Here is a 21,999-nt window from a genome sequence, read left to right as displayed (position 1 = left end):
TGCGTAATATATCGTCTTTTAAAGGAATAATAATTTATATTAGATAATTTATTTTTATACCATTCTAATAAAATTTACCTCAAAAATGTGAAAAGTTAGTTACAAAAAAGATATCTTGACACATAGTTACGCTCCTGAAGCCAGACGACATTTTCGGAGGCTAAACGGCTGGTCCGCCGTTTCTCTGCGCAAAAGCGATCGTTTATTGTGTCGCGAGAAAACTGTCGGTACAGGTTTACGTCAATTTTCCTTCACTTTTTTCCCAACGTGATTAACTAAGAATAATATCGATCGAACGATAGTGAAGACAAGTGAAATGTTTTAGTGGTAAAACTGATTAACCGTACGGTTGGATTTTGGATGTGCAATGAAGTTTCGAGTGGACTACTTTCCATTTACTAGAATACAATTAATGTTGTATTTTAAATAAATTTCGTTAATGAGATTCTTTGGTTTACTTTAGAATTGAGTGTTTTCGATAGAGAATATCGTTGTCGTACCACTTTAGTGCCATCGTCGGAAAAGTGCATAAACCAGAAGTAACATTATGCGATCGATAATTCGCCGACGATTTTGAAATACGCTTCAATGATCCGATCAGGTACTTGTGACTCTGTGCAACGTTTCTTTAGTTGTCAGTGAGATGTTTCAAAAGTGATTTTTCGGTGTCTTCCAAGACTTATGCACGACGAAATACTAGCAAGTACAAACTATATACTTGTTGGTATGTGTACAAGCGATGCTAGGAACGGTGTCGTCGTTTTGGACAAATACATTTTCGCGTCTTCCACCCGTACACGGTTGCAACAACGTTACCAGTAACATTGCATTTCGCATAAAAAAAGATTTGCAAGCAACATATACTTGAGAGAAAAATGTGCATTTTAATATCGTCAGCGGCCATTTTGAATTTATGAGTACCTCGAACTACGACGATTATCAACCTCATTTTGTAACTCCAAAATTGGACTTTCTTTGACGCCTTTCGAGACAATTGTAAATGCACCAAGAACTGATTTGGCATGTCATTGAAAAATAATTATTATTTTTTGTTCACCGAATGAAATTCTAATAAGTGCCACAGAAAGCATTCCATTCATTTTATTGTATATTTTACGTTCTAACGTATATACATCTGCTGTTATAATTATGGCATGAATTAAGTAATTTAAATATACTTTCAATTCTAACAGAAAGTTTATTTGTTATCAGAGAAAGGCGGTAATATCGCAAATTTTATATTTTTTATGTTTTATTACTTATGGAAAGGAAACAAGTAATTCCAAATGAATATATCAATATTAAAACAACGTGCAAGATGAATTTTTCATTCTTTTGTATTTCTTCCTTTGATAAATATATGATTTAAACATAAAATAAATATTTATCTATCAGTTCGTACAGCAAACACAGTACGTGTTTTGTTAGAATATATATAACGTATTCTAACAAGCGACAGCTGTAGTTGAAACTGATAAGTAGATTTGAAATAACCTCAACGACGATAAAATCGTTGATATTAAAATACGAGAAGGAAGTTATACTTTTAATATTTAACGTAAATGCACAGAAAATATATACGAGTTAATTGAAAATATATCAGAGCAATAAAGGAAAAATTGAAAGACAACAGTTTCCTAATTGATCGACGGTCACGACACTAGATGGTGGACGGTGCCATTTTTGTTAATTTCCTAACGCGCATGGTACGCGCGTAAAGTCGAGCACATTGGAAAAGTCATCAATTGAATCTCACAATCTGAACACAAATAATTATTGTTGTTTATGCGTGTATTGTTTTTGAATCCAATTAAAAGTGTTGAATTTGGAATGATTAAATTAATTATTTAACCTAATGTGACATCGGCATAGTGTAAAATGGTTTCATTTACATGGACGTGATGATTTCGTAAACTAAATACTGAAATTAAGAAAAAAATTTAACTAATACGACATGCGAGAATCTCAAATTGCTGTCTGTGATCAAACGAAACGGGTCTCCAGACCTTAACAACACCAAAGAAAAATGTTGAAACTATGAGTGCAGTGGACACAACACTGTCAATTTCGATCAAAATGGCCCCAGGGCCAGAACATCGTCAAGAACCAGTAGCACCTGACAAAGCTGCTGAAAATAATAATAGTGAGACCTCTAATGAAAGAAATAATATAGAGAATTCAGTGGTAGGTGTTGAAACTGTTAGTAACCAGAGTTCAAATACAGAATGTGTTTCGACGAACATTGATACTAATTCAGATTCAACAACTCCAAGTGCACCGGCTTGTATTACCTCTGACAGTAAACAGGTGAGTTAAAATACAAAGGTTCCAAAATTGTTCAAGATGATATTAATATATTAATATGTTAATGAAAGATATTAATGAAATGAGTAATATTATAGTATCATTTTAGTTATTTGTATGAGAAATAAATATGTAGTATATACATATACAAAAATGTATTTTAAATTTAAATAGTATAAAATATTTTGTTTAAAATTTGACCTCTAGTATTATTTTATATACAAACTAGAAATAAGATATACCTTCCAGCAAATTATTCATTGCTTATTATAATGACTACATAGTATTTATAACAGTTGATTTTTTAAATTAAATCTTATAATTTCTAAATCGTATTAACCTTTATACATTTAATTCAAATTAATTAAATATTTGATATAATTACTTTAATTAAAAGTTATCAATGAACAACTTATGTAAAAGTTTGTAATCAATAATTGCTTACGAAGTATCTGTAATTAATTATTATGGTATAACACTATAAAAAGTTCATAAGTTTTGCAAAATATGTTTATATCTTATGACAAGAAAATAGTATATAAATATGAAAAATATAATCGAATTGATAATAGTATGACTATTTATGTATAAATGATTATGTATAACTATCTGTTCCTAAAATATGAATGACATAAATTACATTATTGATGCTATCATGATTAAACTTTATAGTTTGTTTATATTTCAAGCATACATATTTGTTATTTTATCATCAAAAGAGTTGCATTAAAGACTTATCAAATCACGTATGAATAAAAAAAGATAATACATGATTGAAATCATATCACTAATTTTCATGCAATTTAGTTCATAAAATGAGATATAACTTTAAAAATAAAATAATATGTATATTTTTATAATGTTCAATAGTAGTGCATATATTACCTATTTACTCATGTATATTTATCATATGTATTTGCATAATGGAAAAGGAATATGTATATATTATCATGTAAATTTTATATTATTATATAAGTTTAATTTATTATATAACTAAACTATAGATATTCATGCATTTATGGGATATTTGGAGGTGCAAAAATGTATAAAATGCACATAGTATGCAAAAATATGTAAAATATTTAAAGTGAGATACTTGTTATAACATTTAGTGGGAGAAAGAAATTTTGATGTAGGTTCTATTTCTTCAATTATGTTGATAAAAAAATATGAAACTGGATAAAATATATAAATTTGCCTCAGTCTATATATAATTTAATATAATTTCGTATAATATATTTTTTTAAATTTTATATATTTTCTTAAATTTTATATAAATTATTTTATGTAAATTCATGCAACTCTTTTAAGCATACAATACACGGTATATATACATAGATTTACAAAGAATAACGGATAGGTGTACGAAAGCGCCCTTGCTTGTTACGATCCTGGAATGGCCGTGTTCTCAGTGTAATGGCGGCGGCCATGGTGAGAAGAGCGCGCCGCGCCCGCTCGTCACAATAGTATTTAAAATCGGTACTGTATTTTTGATACTGCCGATAAATATTTCTTGTGAACAGTGATAGCATATCGTCGGCTACGGTTTATCGTATACTCAAATGCGCGAGGTCTCTACGTAACGGTGGTTATACAGCGGGGACTGCAGTTCGACGGAGCAGAGACGACTGCAGCCGACCCAGGTGCCCTCTAAAAATATAAATTCCGTGCCGGCACTGCCCAGCAGATTTTTCCTTCGTCTGTAAGTCACCCCGGTATCTCGTGTCTCAATTAGCTAATCGCGACCCCCTATCGATCTCTGGACAAGCCCAAAACTTCAATTCCTGGTGTGTGTCCTATTTTAATTTACGACCGAAGGTAAACTCGCTATTGGCTATCCTTTTCGCATTTCCAAGGACTTACGAGTATTCATTAACAGTGCTTTCTGAAATCTTCAAAGACGATTGGTTTGTATTGTTTCGTACACGAAACCACGTATCTCTTCTTTCTCTTTTTTTTTTCTTTTTTTCGTGGGATATTACCCAACAGTGCGAAACGAGTGATAACATATTTTTTCCTTTTTTTACCCTCTTTTTTTCTGCTAAGAATGATAAGAGTTTATTATTAACCTAGCTGCTAAAACGTACAAAGTATTTCATTGTGTGTTATGACGATTCACGGTCAATAAGTTCGCAAAGGTTTTGTTATCTTTGTAAAAACGGCATATTCTGGGAGGAATCGTAATCATTTTTAATTTTCTTTGTTTTTGATGAAAGTTTGTTACTAAATGATATGTCTTTTCGACGATATCTGTGTATTGTTTCAAATAAAGAAAAAAAGACTGCAGTCAGTTTTTTCTTTCTTTTTTTTTACGTGGGCAGCCATTCTGATAAGATATTTTGCTTTGAATGAAGCTAGTCAGGTTACCGCAGGGTAATGTTGGTCAAATTATCACAAAAAATAAATGACACATCATGTATCGTTTCTTTGCAATATTTTTTACTTTGTTTATAGCCTACAGGTGAAAAATATTTCGCTGATGATATTATTTATGCAGTATTTCGTAAGTAAATCAAGTCAAAGATTATATAAATTTATAATTTTTTTCCTGTTATATAAACAGTTATGTACATTTTAGTATAATAATGTTACATGCTTTGATTGGTTAACATTTTAAAAGCATTTTAAAATGGAAAGAGGAAAAGTAAACGTATTGCTCTTATGTATTAACGAAAATATTAGAAGTTTTAGTGATTATAAATAAATAAATGATCCATACATTTAAGAGTTTATTAGAAATAAAATTTATGATACATATGACTAACATAGTGAAAGTAACGTACGTATATGATGTGTGTAGATTGTACTGTTAAATGTGACATTAGTGTACATCATTTATACTAATATACTTTTTTCTATGTGGTCTGTATATTTCTTCATAAAATCCAATAAGTGAAACCTTAAATTTACTCTTGGAATCTATCTATACTTATCTGCCTTGTGGTCTAGTTTATACTATGGTGTTCAATATAACACATAATAATACAAATACTGCAAAAAATGCATTTTTTTATACAACATTTATTAGTTGTAACATAATAAAATTATAGACATTTTTATTTACAAACACTAAATTAAATATAGATTGATCTACATAAAAGTGTTATATATTTCGTAGTTATAATTAAAGCAATAAATTAGGTTTCAACAGAAAGTGAATAATATAATATAACAGTAACGCAAAATGTAATAAAATAATCTATGCAAGTCATAGATATTTAGAATATTCTGTAATTTCTTAGTACATCTTTGGATATATTGCCGCTTATGGTTTACGCCTAAAGTTTGGATTGAACTCTTGGCATACTTTCCATATTTGAATCTACATTGCCAAACATGTTCCTAGACCATGTATAGGTTACAAACAAAGCGATCCAAAACATTATATATTTTATAATATATATATTTTAACTAAATTGGATACAAAATTTATTAATTTATATATTTATTTTTAAACAATTAATGATATTTTTATATTACAAAAGAAAATCTATTTGTTGAAAAATTCATTTTAACTTATATAATAGTTCTTGATCAAGAAAAATATGTTTTGAATCTACGTATCTACTTGTATCTGTTCTGTTGCATCTTATATTTACATTTAATTTATTATTTATGAATTTCTTACAGGGCTATCTTTCATTTAAATTCTATATATAAAGTATAATGATGGTATTATTACATGTACGCATAATATACAACTAACTTCAAAATTTTTCTTTTAATTGCATCTTTTAGGAAGAACCAGCTACTTTGTCTGCATTAAATGAAGGTGAATTACGTGCGCTATTGGATGAAGCTATAACTTATAAATGTCCCAAAGATCGTGAAGGAAAATCAAGCCTTTTTAAAGTAAGCGTAGTTATATTTTTATTTCTTGTAATAAAATGATTTTCATATTTAATGATATTCATTTTAGGAACTACTTCAAGAAGCAGAAGCAGATGAAACCGAAGAAGGTCGTAGGATAATAACCAATTCACGTTGTTTACCTGGGTCAAATCGTAGGAGGCATAAAAGAGACTCTGTTTCTGAAAGATTGACACATGGAGGGTCATTACAAAATTTAGCACAACCTATTGCTTCAGAGTTTGATAGCAGTTTTGCTTATTTGTCATCTGGATCTAGCCATACCTACGGAGGAAATAGGAGAAAGAATAAAAAATATACAGGACCTAGTGTATCTGCAAGACAAAGAGAAGGTGGTTCGTTACCTTCGAATGTTAATGCATCACACAGTCTTGCTTCATTGGCTAATTTAGACCTATTATTTGATAAAAAGGTATATATATATATATTGAAAATTGCTTATAAAAATTGTTGGATTAAATTGTTCTATATATTGATTATTCGTGAATATGAATTAATTTTCCTATATTTTTTCATTAATTTTATTTAAAATAATTATTTGTAAAAAAAACAATATAGCTGTAAGTTTTATGTAATATATTATGTAAACACAACATTGAGTTGTTACTTAATTAAATATATACTTTTCTTTTCTGCCTTTTAAGAAGGGTTTCTGTGAAGAAAGAGGAGCATACGATTGGACTAACAAAGAAAAATCCAGATCTTTAGACAAACCATCATATAGTAGTACGAAAAAGGAAGAAAAGGAAAAAGACAAAAAAGATACCAAAAGGGATTTGTGCGAAAGTGAAGTTGAAGTGCGTGAGAAAAGAGGTAACAAAGGAAAATACGGGACAAATGAAATGCTTGAATCAGATAATCCACCACCAGAGTATAAATCAGATTACATGGTGATTGATTTAGGTGATGCTGAGGTAAATTCATATATTATTAATACAATAATTGCATATATTTGGTGCGTTTTATTTATTTATATTTATTTATCTTTGTATTAATTATTTTAGGTGGGTACTATTAGTGAAAGGAATGTGGGATCTAGTATAAGTGGGGTTCAGAGACCTCACTCCTTAGATACGGAAGATGAAGAAGGAATTGAAATGAAAATTATTGAACCACGTAGACCTCAATATATATCGCGCACTCCTTTCGATATAGCTCAAACTCCTGTGGATACTACAATAGATTTCTCTCTCCGTGAACATAGTGGAAAGCAAGATAAATCAAAAATATCTGTTAATGGTACAGAAGTAACTGGAGCCCTTTCTTTTCAAACTTTCAATAGTGTGAAATGTGGTATTGGTGGAACTGCAAATAGTTCTAGTGCTAGTCAGGGTAAAGTAATTCCAAGTTTGTGTTCCATGATGTCTGCATCCTTACAAACACAAAATATTACAATGGGTAGGTGATATACCAAAATTATAAAATATTATTTATCATAAAATTATTATACATTGCAAATACTTAGATATCACTAATAATTTTTAAATATTACATTTTTGTGGTATTAACATTTATAAAAGCTTTCAATTTATAACAAATTGAAATATGTAAATTTTGCACAGAAGGCTCGAGGTATACAGCGCATACTACCGGATCTGGAGAAAAGAAATCCTTGGATGAAAACGGGAATCCAGTACAAAACTATAATGGGGAACGGAAAAAGCCTAGAAGAAAGCACACTCAAGAACCTAATGTTATTGTGTACAGTGCTGAAAATGTCGAAGGACATCGCAATGAAGATATTGACAGTTTAATTAATTTTATTGAAAATAAAGAATCTAAAAGTAAAAAAGGAAAACCAAGTAATCCAGTAAGAGTAAAAACTAGTTCAGGTGCAAAGCCACGAAGTAGAGAAAAGGATACTAAAAGGGAACAGTTACCTGCCAAATTACAGAAGTCTAATTCCCTTGAAGAAATATCTAAGACTAAACTCGAAGACCTCACAACGGAGAAAAGTGTCAGTTCTAGTGGTGCCAGTAGTATATCAAGTCAACATGGTAAGTAATTGATTATAAGAGCTTGTTATTTAAGTAATAATAAAACAACGCAAAAAGTTCATGAAGTTTGTATCGCTTGAATAGGCACGATCAACGTAGCTCTACGCCGTGCGAAACAAAGAAGCACAGGGGACGCAGCTATCGATAGTCGTGGCGATAGACGATCTTGGGGAACGGAAGAAGGTCAGTCTATATATTGCAATGATACTGGAGATGATTATGCTAGTCGTCGAAACTCCAATAAAAAAATCAATCCAGAGCCTGAACATGAAACAGAATTCCTGGTAGTTACAAAGAAGAAGAAAAGTAAAAAACAGAGAAGAAGTTCCAGTGGCAGTAGAGCACAAAATTTAACAACGTCAGGATCTTATCTGCAAAATTCCAGAGGATTTTCTAATGAATATAGAACACCGCTTTCTCCTGAACTTCGAAGAAAATCAGCAAGCAGTATGCCACCAAGGTAATTAATACAACTTTCTTTTTAATTTCTTCTATATATGTTACTTTGAAAGATATTTATAAGAGGATAAATTCATAAAAGAAATCAAGTATTTTATTCATATAGTTTATATAATTTACATTGTTGAAGACGTTTTAGCTAATTAAAGTAATTATTATTTGCAGTGATAAATCAGACAGTAGCGATTCTGATTCTGTCCATTCATTACCAGTTACATCAAATACGTCCAAACATAATTTATCAAAAATAGCTACCTCATCGGGTGGAACGCCGCAAGCAAGTTACGCGGACATTGCTCGTATGGCAACTATTAATATGACTCACAATTCAGTGTTAAATATGTCTGCAATAGTTCCAAACATGTTAAATACATCTTCGTGGCCTAGTGTGCCACCCAAAACACCTTCAGAACCAGACAAGATTCCTCAAGATTATTATCCTAGTTTAGATGAATTACAACACTCGGATAGGAAAACAAGGCAACATAGCTTCACCCATTCGAATCATCTTTTGAATCTAAGTTTCGAAAAACCACCATCACCGACTTTGACAAAAATGAAAAATTCAACGGAGAGAAACAAGGCAGAGGCTCAAGAAGAAGCTATTAATAAAAATATCCAGGTTATTAAATATGTACAAGATATTGAAAAAATGCGTCAAAATTTAACACAACCAGAACCAAAAGCTGTGAACTGTAATAATCATATCACGACATCAAACGAGACTTCAGTAACGAATGCAGTGCCATCAAAACTCAATAATACTGTAACCAATTGTAATCCCGATTCTGATAACAACAATCCTAACTGCAACAGTGTCAATAATAAAGACACTGTTGTAAATGCGAGGTGTAACAATCCACGAGCACGCAGAGGAGGAGGAAGTTACATTCAAAATAATCAAAATGTACAAAATCAAGCATCACATGAAGATCAACATTTCAAGAAAGTTGGATATACTTTCCATGATGAAAATGCAAAAAAATCACAAAATACTGAAAATTCTAATACGCACTGTGAAAATAAAAATAATCCAGCAATTGTTTCAAATGATGAAGGTGAATCGCTAAAAGCTAATACTACAAATAATCCGAAAGCAATGCAAGAACTGCAAAATATTGAATCAGAAGCAATCAAGTCGACAAAAACCGAAAAATCAACAAAGATTTTAAAAGAACAGAAGCATGAAACGGTTAAATCGGGAAATGTATACTCTGTAAGTTCGAAACAAGAACAACAAGAAGATTCCGAATGTAAGAAAACGAAACAACAAAGTTCCACTTCGGACAAAGATCAGACACAGAAAACAGAATTACAAACATCTAATAAACAAAAGACTTCGAGACCTGCAGTTATATTATTAGATGAAACTGCAGCAGATATTACCAAGAACAGCGAGTTACCTACGGAACTTAGGTTTGGATTTGAAATTAACGAACAACTTTTATTGTCGGAAGATTCGACAACCGAAGAGACTTCAAGCGTTAGTTCTGTGTTTCCTTCCGTTCCACCACTTATAAACAAACCACCTTCTAATTTCGATAGATATCCTCCAATATTTGACAAACACATGAGATGTGATAAATTTACGCCTAATTTCATGCAACCTCCAAATACGCATGTAACTCAACAACCTTTACATCCGGTGATGGTACAGCGATTACCGTGCATGGGTTATCCTCCAAGATTCCCTCCTCCTACGTGTTTGCCACCACCACCCACACCTCCACCAGGAATAATGGAGAAGTATCACCATCAACCAAAAGAAGATTTTTCTATGCTGTATGTAGCTCCCGAAGAAGATGTTAATATACAAACGTACAATCATGATAAAATCGTCTCATTCGTTGGCTTAGGTAAGTAAATTTTCCTTTATGACTTTAGATTGCCTCCAATTTTTTAATAAAAGATCAAATAATGCGGTATTGATAATATTTAAAAAACGATATTGAATTCTATAAATTAATCTTTGAACTGTTGTTAATTGCTTGAGTGTTGAAGGCAATTGTAAGAATTTGTGGAAGGTGCCGATCAATGTAATTATGTTTGAAATATTTATATAGTTGATTTACTGCAGTCGATAGCATTTTTTGACATGAAATTGGAGATACACGCGCTATTTAACATTCAGTATGGTATCTAAAAAGTTCGTAATTCTTTCATTTGTTTCTCTTTGTTAATATAGCATGGGACGCTGTTATGAGGGAAATGCCAGTAACTGCAAGCGGTCGTATACAGTTCTACAGTGGTCAGTGAAATGGGCACTAAAAAATATGGGGTAAATAACAACAATAATGTTTTTGTACTGCAAAATTACCTCTATTTCAAGTTATCTGTTATAAAACTGTAAACAGCCAGAGGAGTCTGCTAACTATGCAAGACCAAATATATATCTAAATACAAGCAAATTGATCGAACCTGTATCAAACAAGTTGCAGAAATTATCGGTTTCGATCGCCAATAAACGTTATACTAATTTTTGCGTCAAATCATCAGTGATAATTCTGTAAAGCCAACTGGCGCAAGGTGTGCCTCTAAAACTAATGTACATAATAATCAATCACTGGAAAAAAACGAGACTTATAAATTGTGTATGTTCTGACTGTACATACATTAATGAGTTGCAAAATACCTTTGAAAAAAAAGGTTCTAACACAAAATTTAAGTTTCAGTATTGACATCTGATACAATATTTGACTGAAAATTATAAGTTCATGATGCATAAAACATATTTCACTCTATCAAAACATAAACAATTTTCTTGTAAAAAAATGTGAAAATTCATGTAGTCATAAAATGCCTCATAATTTTTGAGGGGAAAAAAATGATAAAAAGTAAAATGCCTTTCGGATCAGCTACGAAAGTGTTACAACTTCGAAACAAAAGTATAAAAACTATTTAAGGAGTTTAAAAATTAACTGAAACAAGATTATGATGAAGCAAATTTTTCAAAAACTGCATGTGCTGTGACATGGTGGTTTATGCTGATGCCTTTAAGAAATAAAAAATACATCTTAGACCATTATAATAAAGTTTAAAAATAGTTGAAAGCAGCCTGTTATGTTAATTATACCAAATTGAGATCATCTGTCGGAAATATTGCTAAACTACTAATAATTATCTGATATAATTACGAGCAGAGATGATCTTAAAACAACACCTTGAAAACAAGAATTATTGCAACCATCAGTGAGTCTTCAAGGAAAACTTTAGGAAGGTTAAACGTAAAAATAATGGTCGCTAGATTACATGTACTTTATTTAAGACGAACCTTTAAAGAAAAGTAAAGAAAGATATAAAGATGTGTGAAGTGTAATGAAAAATGGTGAATGTAAGTGTGTTTTTGAACACGTGTAAAATATTTAAAAAAAAGTAGTGTGATTGACTTACAAGTTTATGAAGTGGTTACTTTTACAGCCGCAATAGATAATAGTTTAAGAAATTTGAAAGGAGGAAAAGAGAGAGAACATTGAAAACTGATTTTTTTTTGCAACGCTGCGCTCAAGGTCCTGAATTGGGTAGAGACAGTGAGAAGAGTGCGAATGTGTCGAAACGAAAAAAGAACAAAACAAAAAACGCTAAATTTTTACACAAACTTGCTTATTTAATGAATAATTAACTATTAATTATTGGTAATAATAATTATAATAAACTACTTGCTTGTGATCATGAACTATGATGGTGTGAATGCGTGTAGTGCATGTAAATATTCTACTAGCTAATGTCCAATTTAATTTTGAATACTTGTATTTTGAATTCTTTTAAAATTTTTCATCGTATTATGTTATCCTCTGAATATGGTAAAAAAGAAAGTAACTAATACACTTTGTGGTTGTTATCGATCTACAGTAAGAAAAAAGCTTATATGAGTAGTTAATCAAAAAAAAAAAAAAAAAAAAAGAAAAAAAAAGATAAACGGGAAAAATGAACTTAATATGATTCCTTTCACAACGATTCTATTCGTTATGTAGGAAGCCTACCTCCAACATATTTTACTTTTTGATAGATAATCAATATAACGAAACATAATTTTCAATTCGAATGCAAGTGTCGCGTATTTAGAGCCAAAAATATAACTAATTAATAAATTGTGTGGAAACTTATCATTTTCGAAGATAAGGATAAAGCTAATCAATTATTGCAGATAAGTTTCATATAAAAGAATGGAAGCGTGTTTGTCTGTATAGATTATTATTATTATTATTAATTATTATTATTATTAATATTATCATTAATCAGAAATTAATCGTAATTAACAAATTAAAATTGGCGATTTTTGTTGTCTTTTTTTTACCCTCAAAATTACGCATGGAAACAGAAAATATAAGCTCTGTTAATATTTTTCATTTTGTTCAGCAATATAACAGTACAGTACAGCTGGGGGTACAGTTTTCAAGAATGAGTAATAAGTTAAAAGTATTTAACATATATGAAAACCACTAATGCATGTTGGAATATACTTCAAAGAAAACATCATTCAATGCGTGTTATCATTTTTTGATGGTATATTATATCAATACTAAAGCATACGATAAAGCATTACGATTTAGTTTCATAATTAATTTTAGTCGAATCATTTTATCATCATCATTAATTATTTTACAGTATAAAAATCGATATATCTCATATTTTTCTCATAAATGCAGGAAAATTTTTAATGCAATGGATCAGTCACTCCTGAATGCCTAGATAAATCATTATATTCAACTGTACTATGACCAATTCATTTTTAATCGAAAGACCTATTACATTACATCACACTATGATTAAATGGTTATGGTGGTTTTATCCTTACTTTAAGTGGATGATGTTTCTTCGGGGTATTTCTATCCGGCGTGCAAGGAACTACTCAAAAGTCAGGTGCTTCATCGCCTTAAAGTTAGTAGAGTGCAGTATCAGCCTGTGCCATTGACCGGTTCAAATGGCCATGACTGTTAAACTTCACAGAGATTAGCACAGAAGTACTTGAAAGGAAATAGGACCATAAATTGTGTATGCGTTGCAGAATGGCAGCTATGCCGCGAAACGATATTATGTACCGAATACACGGTTTAACTAATTGTGTTATAACGAATGACAAAAAAAAAAAGATAGACAAAGATGTATAAATATCAACGTGCAAGGTGATAATGTATCATATTATATTCTTTGTTGAATTTACAAGTACCAAATTAACAGTGATCGACGAAACAGGTAATAGGCATGATTCTTCTGTTTTCACTTATTTAAGCATTTTAAACATTAATGAAAAGGAAAAAAAGCTTGCTTATTTCTTTTAATAACAGGCTAATTGCATTTATCCATGAATAATAGCCTATGCTGTAACGCAAATATGTACGTGTTTCGTCTGCGAAAAGGGCACAAAATCCTAATTGGACGTAATAAAGATCCAAAATCAAGCGCATTACTCTTGCATATCTCGTTCTCAGCCTATATTATATCAGTGATATAGATTCGGTTGAAACTGTTGAAACGTCGCTAAGATGTACAATTAATTTAACGAATGGAAAAAAAAGAAAAAAAATAACAAAAAAAAAACACAGAAATAGTTGGTTATTTCCCGTCTTGAATTGTTATGTTCGTATAAACGCATGTGTACCAATTTATTCTTGTGAAACTGTGCATGTGAAAGGGATTTTCCAATGATTTTATTTGTAAGATTGGTTGCTTTGCCAAGTTTCGACGGTACCGTCTATGTAATTCCGCTAGAACTGTTCTCATAGACAGAAACAATTGTGTGTATCCAGAAGTAACGTGATTACATTACAATCACGACGAATAATCGAAACATTTTTGGAGATATTATAATTTCAAGGTAATCGATTTCCTTCGACACGAATGTTGAACTTTCAAATGCGCTTCCGGTTACAGAAAGTTTCCAGAAATGTTTATGTATTCGTGGGTTACATCTGCTCGAGATGAAACTTCATTATCAGCGCGGGCATGTTGATAGTGTTCAAACAAGTAAAAAGAAGGACATAAAGGTTAATAATTGATCGAGAGTAAGAGAGAGAGAGAGAGAGAGAGAGAGAAAGAGACAGCGTGAAAGAGAAAGCAAGAGAAAAGAAGAGAAGAAGGTATCCGACGATCTCAATGTTAGCCTTGTATCACTGTACAATTTGTTATTCAGTGTAAAGCAGTTTTTCTGTACTGTATATACGTATATTAATAACTATTATTAATTATTGCTAATGATTACGATGAAGCTATTCGATTAACTATTAATTGTACTTGCTGATTATCGATAACGATTATACGGAGAATTACAGAAGCTATTTACGAGTGCTTATGCGTGTATAAAAGGAATAAAAAGAGAATATTTTGCGTGTATGGTAAAGGCTGTGCTGTCCAGCTGAAACGAAACAAAAGGAAAAAAAAAGAACAGCACTGGAGAGAGGATGTTGTTGCCAACGTTTAAGTATGTTGCCAAAGGTTTTCCCTTTTGTGGGTATAAAAACACAGTATAAAGTAATATTCGAGTTCCTTTATTTTTTTATGTCTTTCTTTTTCGCGTCGTGGAATTGGCAGAATGTCAATTAAGAAGTACTCAGTGAGAAAATTGAAAATTGATATTTGAATACAACACACGTTCTATAACGGAACATGTTCTATAGTGATGTTTATATATATTCAATATAATTATATATATATGTATAATTTTCCTTTTTTACATTAACGCCGTATTGTATTATCTGCCGTTTGCTTAGCGATTAATCTATTTAGAGCATAGATAAGCATTGTGATATACGCATAAATAATCAGGTAACTGTTGTTTTCTTTTCTCTTGTCAGCTGAAAAACCAAAATACAAAAAAAAAAGATAAAAAAATCTGTGAAATATTTTCGAATATTACTTGCATACTGTATATCGCCGATGATACGTATTCAGATGATAAATCGTTTAAATCTGGCACGATGAAAGTAAAACAGACTGAGAACGAAGAGAGTAACGAAAGAAACGGAAATGGAATTCATTTTGCGAATGCAACAAAGAGAAAGGGAAATTGTCAAAAACGCGTGTTTTGTGTCATGTTAAGAGAAAGAATCAGTCGAAAAAGTGGAATTGAGAAGAGAAAGAGAAAACCCCGATTTATTCTCAGGATGCGTAAATACAGCGGTCGTTGCTTACTATTTTGTTATTAACGATACTGAGAACCTCAGATTCATGCAAAGCTATCATGGACCATGGATGTAAAGAGTCATTTGCCATGGAGTGTAAACGAAGAAAATACGCAGTAGAAGTGAGAGCGAGCGCGAGAAAGAGAGTGAAAAAAGGGAGAATGCAAAAGAGAAAAAGTGCAGATGTGCGAGGGAGAGAGAAAATGAGAAACAGTGTGAATTTCAATATGCTTCTACACATGAGAGCGAAAAAAGAAATAATGTCCTCCCAAATAATTATTCACATCGAGAGAAAAAAAAAAGATAACGAGAAAAACGCGTATAGTGTCGCCATTTGGCCTTTATGCTGTTCTATCTGCGATTTCATACAAGCTTTGCGTACGATACTGTGATATAATATCTCTATTTCTTCTTTTTCCTTTTTTCTTTTTCTTTTTCTTTTTTTTTTTTCTCTTCCTTAGTTGCGTGCGTGTAAACTCACACAGAAAGAGAGAAATACACATACAAATCGTAGAATTTGAACGTGGAAATTTCTATGAGATATCCTTCGATATACATATATATATAGATAGATATATGTTGTATGAAAAAGAAGCGATCATGCGAAATGTGAGAAACAACCAACCACCGTCTCCTGCGTTTAATTTGTAAACGATTAAAGCGCTAGTAACGCGGTTCATTTCACTCATAACCGTGAAAGTCTAAATATATCAAATAAAAAAATGCAAAAAAGATAAGAAAATAATAAAAAAACATATATGTAGATTTCAACAGGTGCATCGAGAACACACGAGAGAAATATACGTTTCGATTTAACGAAAATCATGGGATAAGAAAACAACGACAGTTTTGAGCGTGACTACATATTTCTTACATGTTATCTACTTTTTCATTGATTCTGTTACGCTTTCTCGTTATGCTTTCGCGATGACTCCTCTCATTTCTCGCACAGCTTTCTATCTTTCTTTTTTACTTCTTATACGACTGTTGTGTAAACTTGCGCTTTTTCCTTGGTTACTTACGAGGAACGCGTATACTGTGGTTGTGAGAGGAGGATCAGAAGTGAAAATAAGTCCATATATCGTGGGAGATTGCTGAATGCAGCATTGCTACAGACATACGAATGCACATACGCGAGTATATTTGGAAAAGAATAACGTTGAAATATTAGACAAGTATTTTTAAGTATCGAGGGTTTAGAAATTATTTAACTTTATTTTTCTTCGAACATCTCGATATGTGCATTACTGACGATCCTACCTGTATCACGTCATTGCGCCACTTTTATATATGTTTGACTAGAGAATTTCAGAAATCGACGTTTTTCTCGTCTGGATCTTATGATTAGTTACTTAATAAAAATAAAAGAAAAAAGAAGTGTAAAAAGAAAGGGAAAGGAAGGAGAAGCAAAGCAATCTCATAAACATTCAACATTCCTTGGTATCGTTTTTTGGAGGAAGACTCTTTTTCGCCTCCGTTTGATTTACAAAAAAAAAAAGAAAAGAAAAAATGAATTTATTTTCAAGGTTTTTCTCTTGCAAAAGTAATAAGGATTTACAAAGAGGATACTTTATTTACTAGCCATTTATATCGTATTCTGCCAGTTTTTTATTTATTTTGCTATATTTGCTTTATTTTATTTTATTCTATTCTGCTTTAATTTCCCAATTTTGATCGTTCGAATTTTTCAATTCGTTTTCGTTTTCAATTCATATATATATATATATATATACTGATATATGTATATATATATAAATATATATATATATATTTCTTTTCTTTTTTTCTCTTTTTCACGATGTCACGCGATCGAACGTGCACTATTTATCTCGATCTCACCTGAAATACCGTGCGCTTTTCAAATTCACTGTGTTACATGTAGTTTCGTTATTATTATTATAATTATTATATTATTATATTATATTATATTATATTATTATTTTCGTTTGTCGAATGTAATAAAACTACTTGCGTTTTTACATTGGTTGCACCCAACATGCACTGAATGCAACTTCTTCGGTTCGACGACTCGTTTAAATACTGTTACCTTGTTGTATATTATATTTAAAAGGAAAAAACAAAGAGGAGAAAAAGAAAATAGCGTTCAGAAATTTGTATTTATTGCACTGTGTACGACCAATGAGTACGAATTTTCTCTGCCTCCATTTAAAGAAGGATTTTCAGCTGTTCTGCGTAAAGGTTCACTGGTAAATTTTGTTGATCGTCATTAAAATGTTATATATAAATATATATATATGTACATATACATACAATAATCTGCATACACACACACATACACTCACACATATATATACATACATACGAGTATTAACGTGTAGAAGAACGTTTCTATCATTTGTACGACAAACGATTATTATCATTGTCATTATTATTATTATTATTATTATTATTATTATCATTATTACTACTACTACTACTACTACTACTACTACTACTACTACTACTACTACTACTACTACTACTACTACTACTACTATTACTACTACTACTACTACTACTACTACTACTACTACTACTACTACTACTACTACGAAAAATAATCTGATAATAGTTGATTTTTTCAAGTTCTCGCGCGCATTTCATCGAAATTCCAAAATAACACTCGGATATTATTTTACCGGGAGACAAGGAAAAATCAGAGGATCCGCGGATCGTCTGGAAACAGAACTATTTTTCTAGTTACTACACACGTAGAAATACGGATCTTACGAATTAAGCATTATTTATTTTGTAAAACGAAATAGCGTAGACGGAAGCACAGTGTTTCCTAACGAAATTATATGTCGATTACGTCTGTCGAGCAATATCAACGTTACTTCTTTGTTTTCTTTCTTTTTGCTAAAATAGCGACAATAAAGGATATCGTTAAAGAAAAGAAAGCAAATGCCGACGAACGAACATATAGCAGGGGTAAAAGAAGAAAGGAGGAAGGAAGAGAAGAAGAAGAAGAAAGAGCACAATCGCGAAATCGATTCTTTTCAATGTTGATTAATAATAAATGTAAAATAAGAGCGTGCTGCGAAACTTGAAGGAAGACAAAAAAACAAGTGAGACCGCTTGTAAAGTTTTTAGATAAACAAGAGTTTTTCTCTTTCCTTTCTTTTATAGAGAAATATGTTCTCGTAGGGATTCAGTATTGGAAAAATTGATGTAAATGAGTCTTATTAAATTAATTTTTGAGCGTATGAATTCGAAGTTAGAGTATACTTTGTACCTCACGAAATTGATTTATGTTAAAAAACATGGAAAGGATGTAAAAGTTTATGTCTAAAAGCTTTTCACAGCGTCTTTTGCGAACACGAAATTTGAGGACACGAACGAATATAGTTGTTAAAATAATTTTTTGCCATGCCTTCAATTATCTGATGTCAATGTTATTTGATTGCTTGGCATTAAATGATATCACTTGCGCTACAAATTGTTGAGAACATCACTTGTTTTTGTTATTAGCCCCTTATTGTCATGCACGCTCAGCATTTTATTTAAAAACTTGATTTTAATTTTAATCTTATTCATTTTTTTTCTTTTTTTGTTCTTTTAATAAGTCGAATATTATAGCTTCGATCAAATTTAATCCTAAAAAAATTATTATTGAATTATTCAAAATTAATTATAAAAATACTTGTATCTTTTATATAAAAAATTGAGATTTTCAATCAGAGATTAATTAAATCCTGATTTACATTGTAAAATAGAATCTTCTTTAGTGTAATAATAACTAATAGTATCGTTAGCACAAATTTTGTTGTACTTATTAAAAATTTGTTAGTAAACAGAAGAGTCTAGAAGTCAGATATAACATCTTTCATCCTGAAATAATATAGCATTCGCAGTCTTTCACCATCAGTCAACGACTAAAGATTGATAACTCTTGTGTACATTAACAATAATTTGAAATATAAAAAAATCAGAAATGATAAATAATTTGAGAAACTCTTTAGATTCAACGATCAATCGTAAATAGCAACGTTTTTCAATAAAAAAAAAGTGAGTTACCAGAAATTAATTTAAAGATATTCCTTCCAAAAATAATTTTTATTTGATTTATAGCATAAATATTATTTAATATCGTTATAACAAAAATTTTATCTAATTTCACTTTTAAAAACGAAGTACTTTCTGATAGCAAAAACTTTAATCAAAGGAAGAGAATATAAAAGTAAAGGAACCGCAAAATTTGTTAAAGTGATAATTGACAATAACAAATTCTGCAATCCTATATTTTTATTTCTTTCTAAAAAATCAAGTATAGTCATTAAGCAATCGGTGCAAAAAAAAAGCAAACATACTTTTAATCTATTTGGATACAGCGATATTGTAAGTCTGTTTTCTTTATCTTGTTACGAAGTCTGACTAAAATAGTAAGAATAATGACCGAACATAGTTCAAATAATTTCCAACATCAACGAGATTAGACATCGGAAAGAAGAAAATTGGAAACAGGTAAATATGCTTTAAACATAACTTATACTAAAATAACAGAAACTCAAGTAATTAGCCTTCATCAAATGACAGCAACTTTAACAGGAATTACTTTTTACATTGAAATAGAAAATAATAATCCAATGTGTCAAACATAAAAATGTAATAATATAGTTACAGCTTAAATTCTGATGTAAATTACTTTAGCAAAATTAATGTTCCATCTTCGTGTGATACATTTTCTAAATAGATTAGTATGAGAAATTATAACACATTATAACAATTATATTTTTTAACGTGTATTTAAAAAAGGATATTTCTGTCACTATCTTTTCTATTTTAAATCTAATCAACTATATAAATTATATTTTTTTTACCGTTTGAGTGCCAGGGATCATTGAAAAAACAAGGTCGAAAAATCCCGAAAGCGCGATAGCGCTTGTCTTAATCGATTGCAAAGAGAAATAAGCGACGCAATAGCGCTCGTCATATTTTTTACTTCGTGAAGTACATCTATATTATTATATATGCGTACTATTAGTTTATATATATTTCAAGTTTTGTTCAATAAAAGTTATTGAGAAGATAATAGTGAAATACAAAACACCGTCAGTCGTCCGTAGCGTTCAAATATAACAAAAGGTTTTAAACATCTTGTTTCGTAAAATACTATAAATACGACTCTTTACGGAAGAGTTGATTTCTATCAGTGATCTAAGCATTTTGCATTTGAGCGCCCAATGTGAGCGATGCGTGTAAGTGTGACTGCGTTATGGCAGCTAGTGAGTTTCCCATCTATATGCTGTTTAATTCAGGAATGAGCATTGCTCTCCCTCTCTTCAAGTGTGGTGTATACATGTGTAACTCAAATCAAAGCTTATCTTATAGCTCTTTTCGATATCGTTTCAATAAATTGTTCATTTATAGAATAAATCATTTTCCAATCTCTTATCACCGCGTTTTTAACATCCTTGTTCTACAGACAATCAATAACGAAATATTTGATGATACTGATCATATCGATTCGTTTATAAACATTTTCTTGTTCAAAGTTCTTCCAAACACATATATATGTATCATCCTTCCTCTGTCTATAGATAATATCTATATTCTGAAAAGTAAAAATAGTAACAATTGCCAGTTGTTATTATTGTTTAGGAGATTTTACCACAAACATCTGCTTTTAGTAATATTATATTCCGATATTAATAGCACGATTTATCTTCTTTTTCCAAATCATAAAAATATCTTATTACAAAAACGATTGAGATACATGCATTCTGCGCAAATACCAAATTGCATGTTCTAAAAAAATTATAGTTCATAAAAATTGTAGAAAATATTATAGTTATGCAAATCGATCCAAATTCCTATATGAATAATTTTCATATTTTTTAATAATTTCGAATACATAAAAACAATTTATGTTTGTTTTATTTTTTTACATGATACATTGTTATCTTATCATTACTAAAAAGCTTTACAAATTTAAAAATTATTTAATTATTTAATTCTTTAATTTTATATTCAATGTCTATTCAATAGTTATTAAGAAAATGCTTAAGATATATCGTGGCTTTATTTCCTGTTACATAATTACGTTTTTTTTTCAAGTTCCTAGCGGTAATTCTCGGGCTTTAAAACTGACTCATTCTAGAGGTAATTTAAATAGGATAATAAACGCAAATGTTGCAATTTCATGCTGCAACTACTTTTTTACATCATCGTTTCCCCAAAAATATTTTTTACAGCATTTCATATTTCCTTTTTGCTCTATATAGAAAGATCAAAATCAAGATTAAAATTTA

General features: G+C 30.5%; 1 protein-coding gene across 6 annotated transcripts; it reads left to right on the top strand.

Annotated features, from left to right (window-relative positions):
• The first annotated feature begins 143 nt into the window (after positions 1–143).
• LOC132906848 (putative uncharacterized protein DDB_G0277255) lies at positions 144–19,197 on the top strand. 6 transcript variants are annotated; one of them, XM_060959440.1, is made up of 10 exons: positions 144–2,307; positions 6,043–6,156; positions 6,224–6,586; positions 6,819–7,088; positions 7,179–7,572; positions 7,737–8,171; positions 8,256–8,354; positions 8,430–8,631; positions 8,796–10,486; positions 10,816–19,197. In XM_060959440.1, exons 1-10 carry the CDS (start codon positions 2,038–2,040, stop codon positions 10,884–10,886), a joined length of 3,909 nt encoding a protein of 1,302 aa, XP_060815423.1. In that variant the 5' UTR covers positions 144–2,037; the 3' UTR covers positions 10,887–19,197. The 6 variants fall into 6 exon arrangements, with proteins under 6 accessions (XP_060815423.1, XP_060815416.1, XP_060815406.1 ...); XM_060959455.1 differs by lacking the exon at positions 144–2,307 and adding exons at positions 3,890–4,006; positions 4,759–4,807 and having other exon boundaries at positions 8,256–8,631; XM_060959445.1 differs by lacking the exon at positions 144–2,307 and adding exons at positions 4,013–4,211; positions 4,759–4,807 and having other exon boundaries at positions 8,256–8,631.
• The last annotated feature ends 2,802 nt before the right edge of the window (positions 19,198–21,999 follow it).

This window comes from Bombus pascuorum, chromosome 1, assembly GCF_905332965.1.
Source record: "Bombus pascuorum chromosome 1, iyBomPasc1.1, whole genome shotgun sequence".
NCBI lineage: Eukaryota > Metazoa > Arthropoda > Insecta > Hymenoptera > Apidae > Bombus > Bombus pascuorum.
This window is presented reverse-complemented; position numbering and strand designations above follow the sequence as displayed.

Bases quoted from the DNA above. Each gene is read 5' to 3' on its own strand.
- LOC132906848 (XM_060959414.1), top strand. From the start codon at position 2,038: ATGAGTGCAGTGGACACAACACTGTCAATTTCGATCAAAATGGCCCCA. The intron at 7,573-7,736 runs GTAGGTGATATA...AATTTTGCACAG, and splicing joins AACACAAAATATTACAATGG to AAGGCTCGAGGTATACAGCG. The intron at 8,172-8,255 runs GTAAGTAATTGA...TCGCTTGAATAG, and splicing joins TAGTATATCAAGTCAACATG to GCACGATCAACGTAGCTCTA.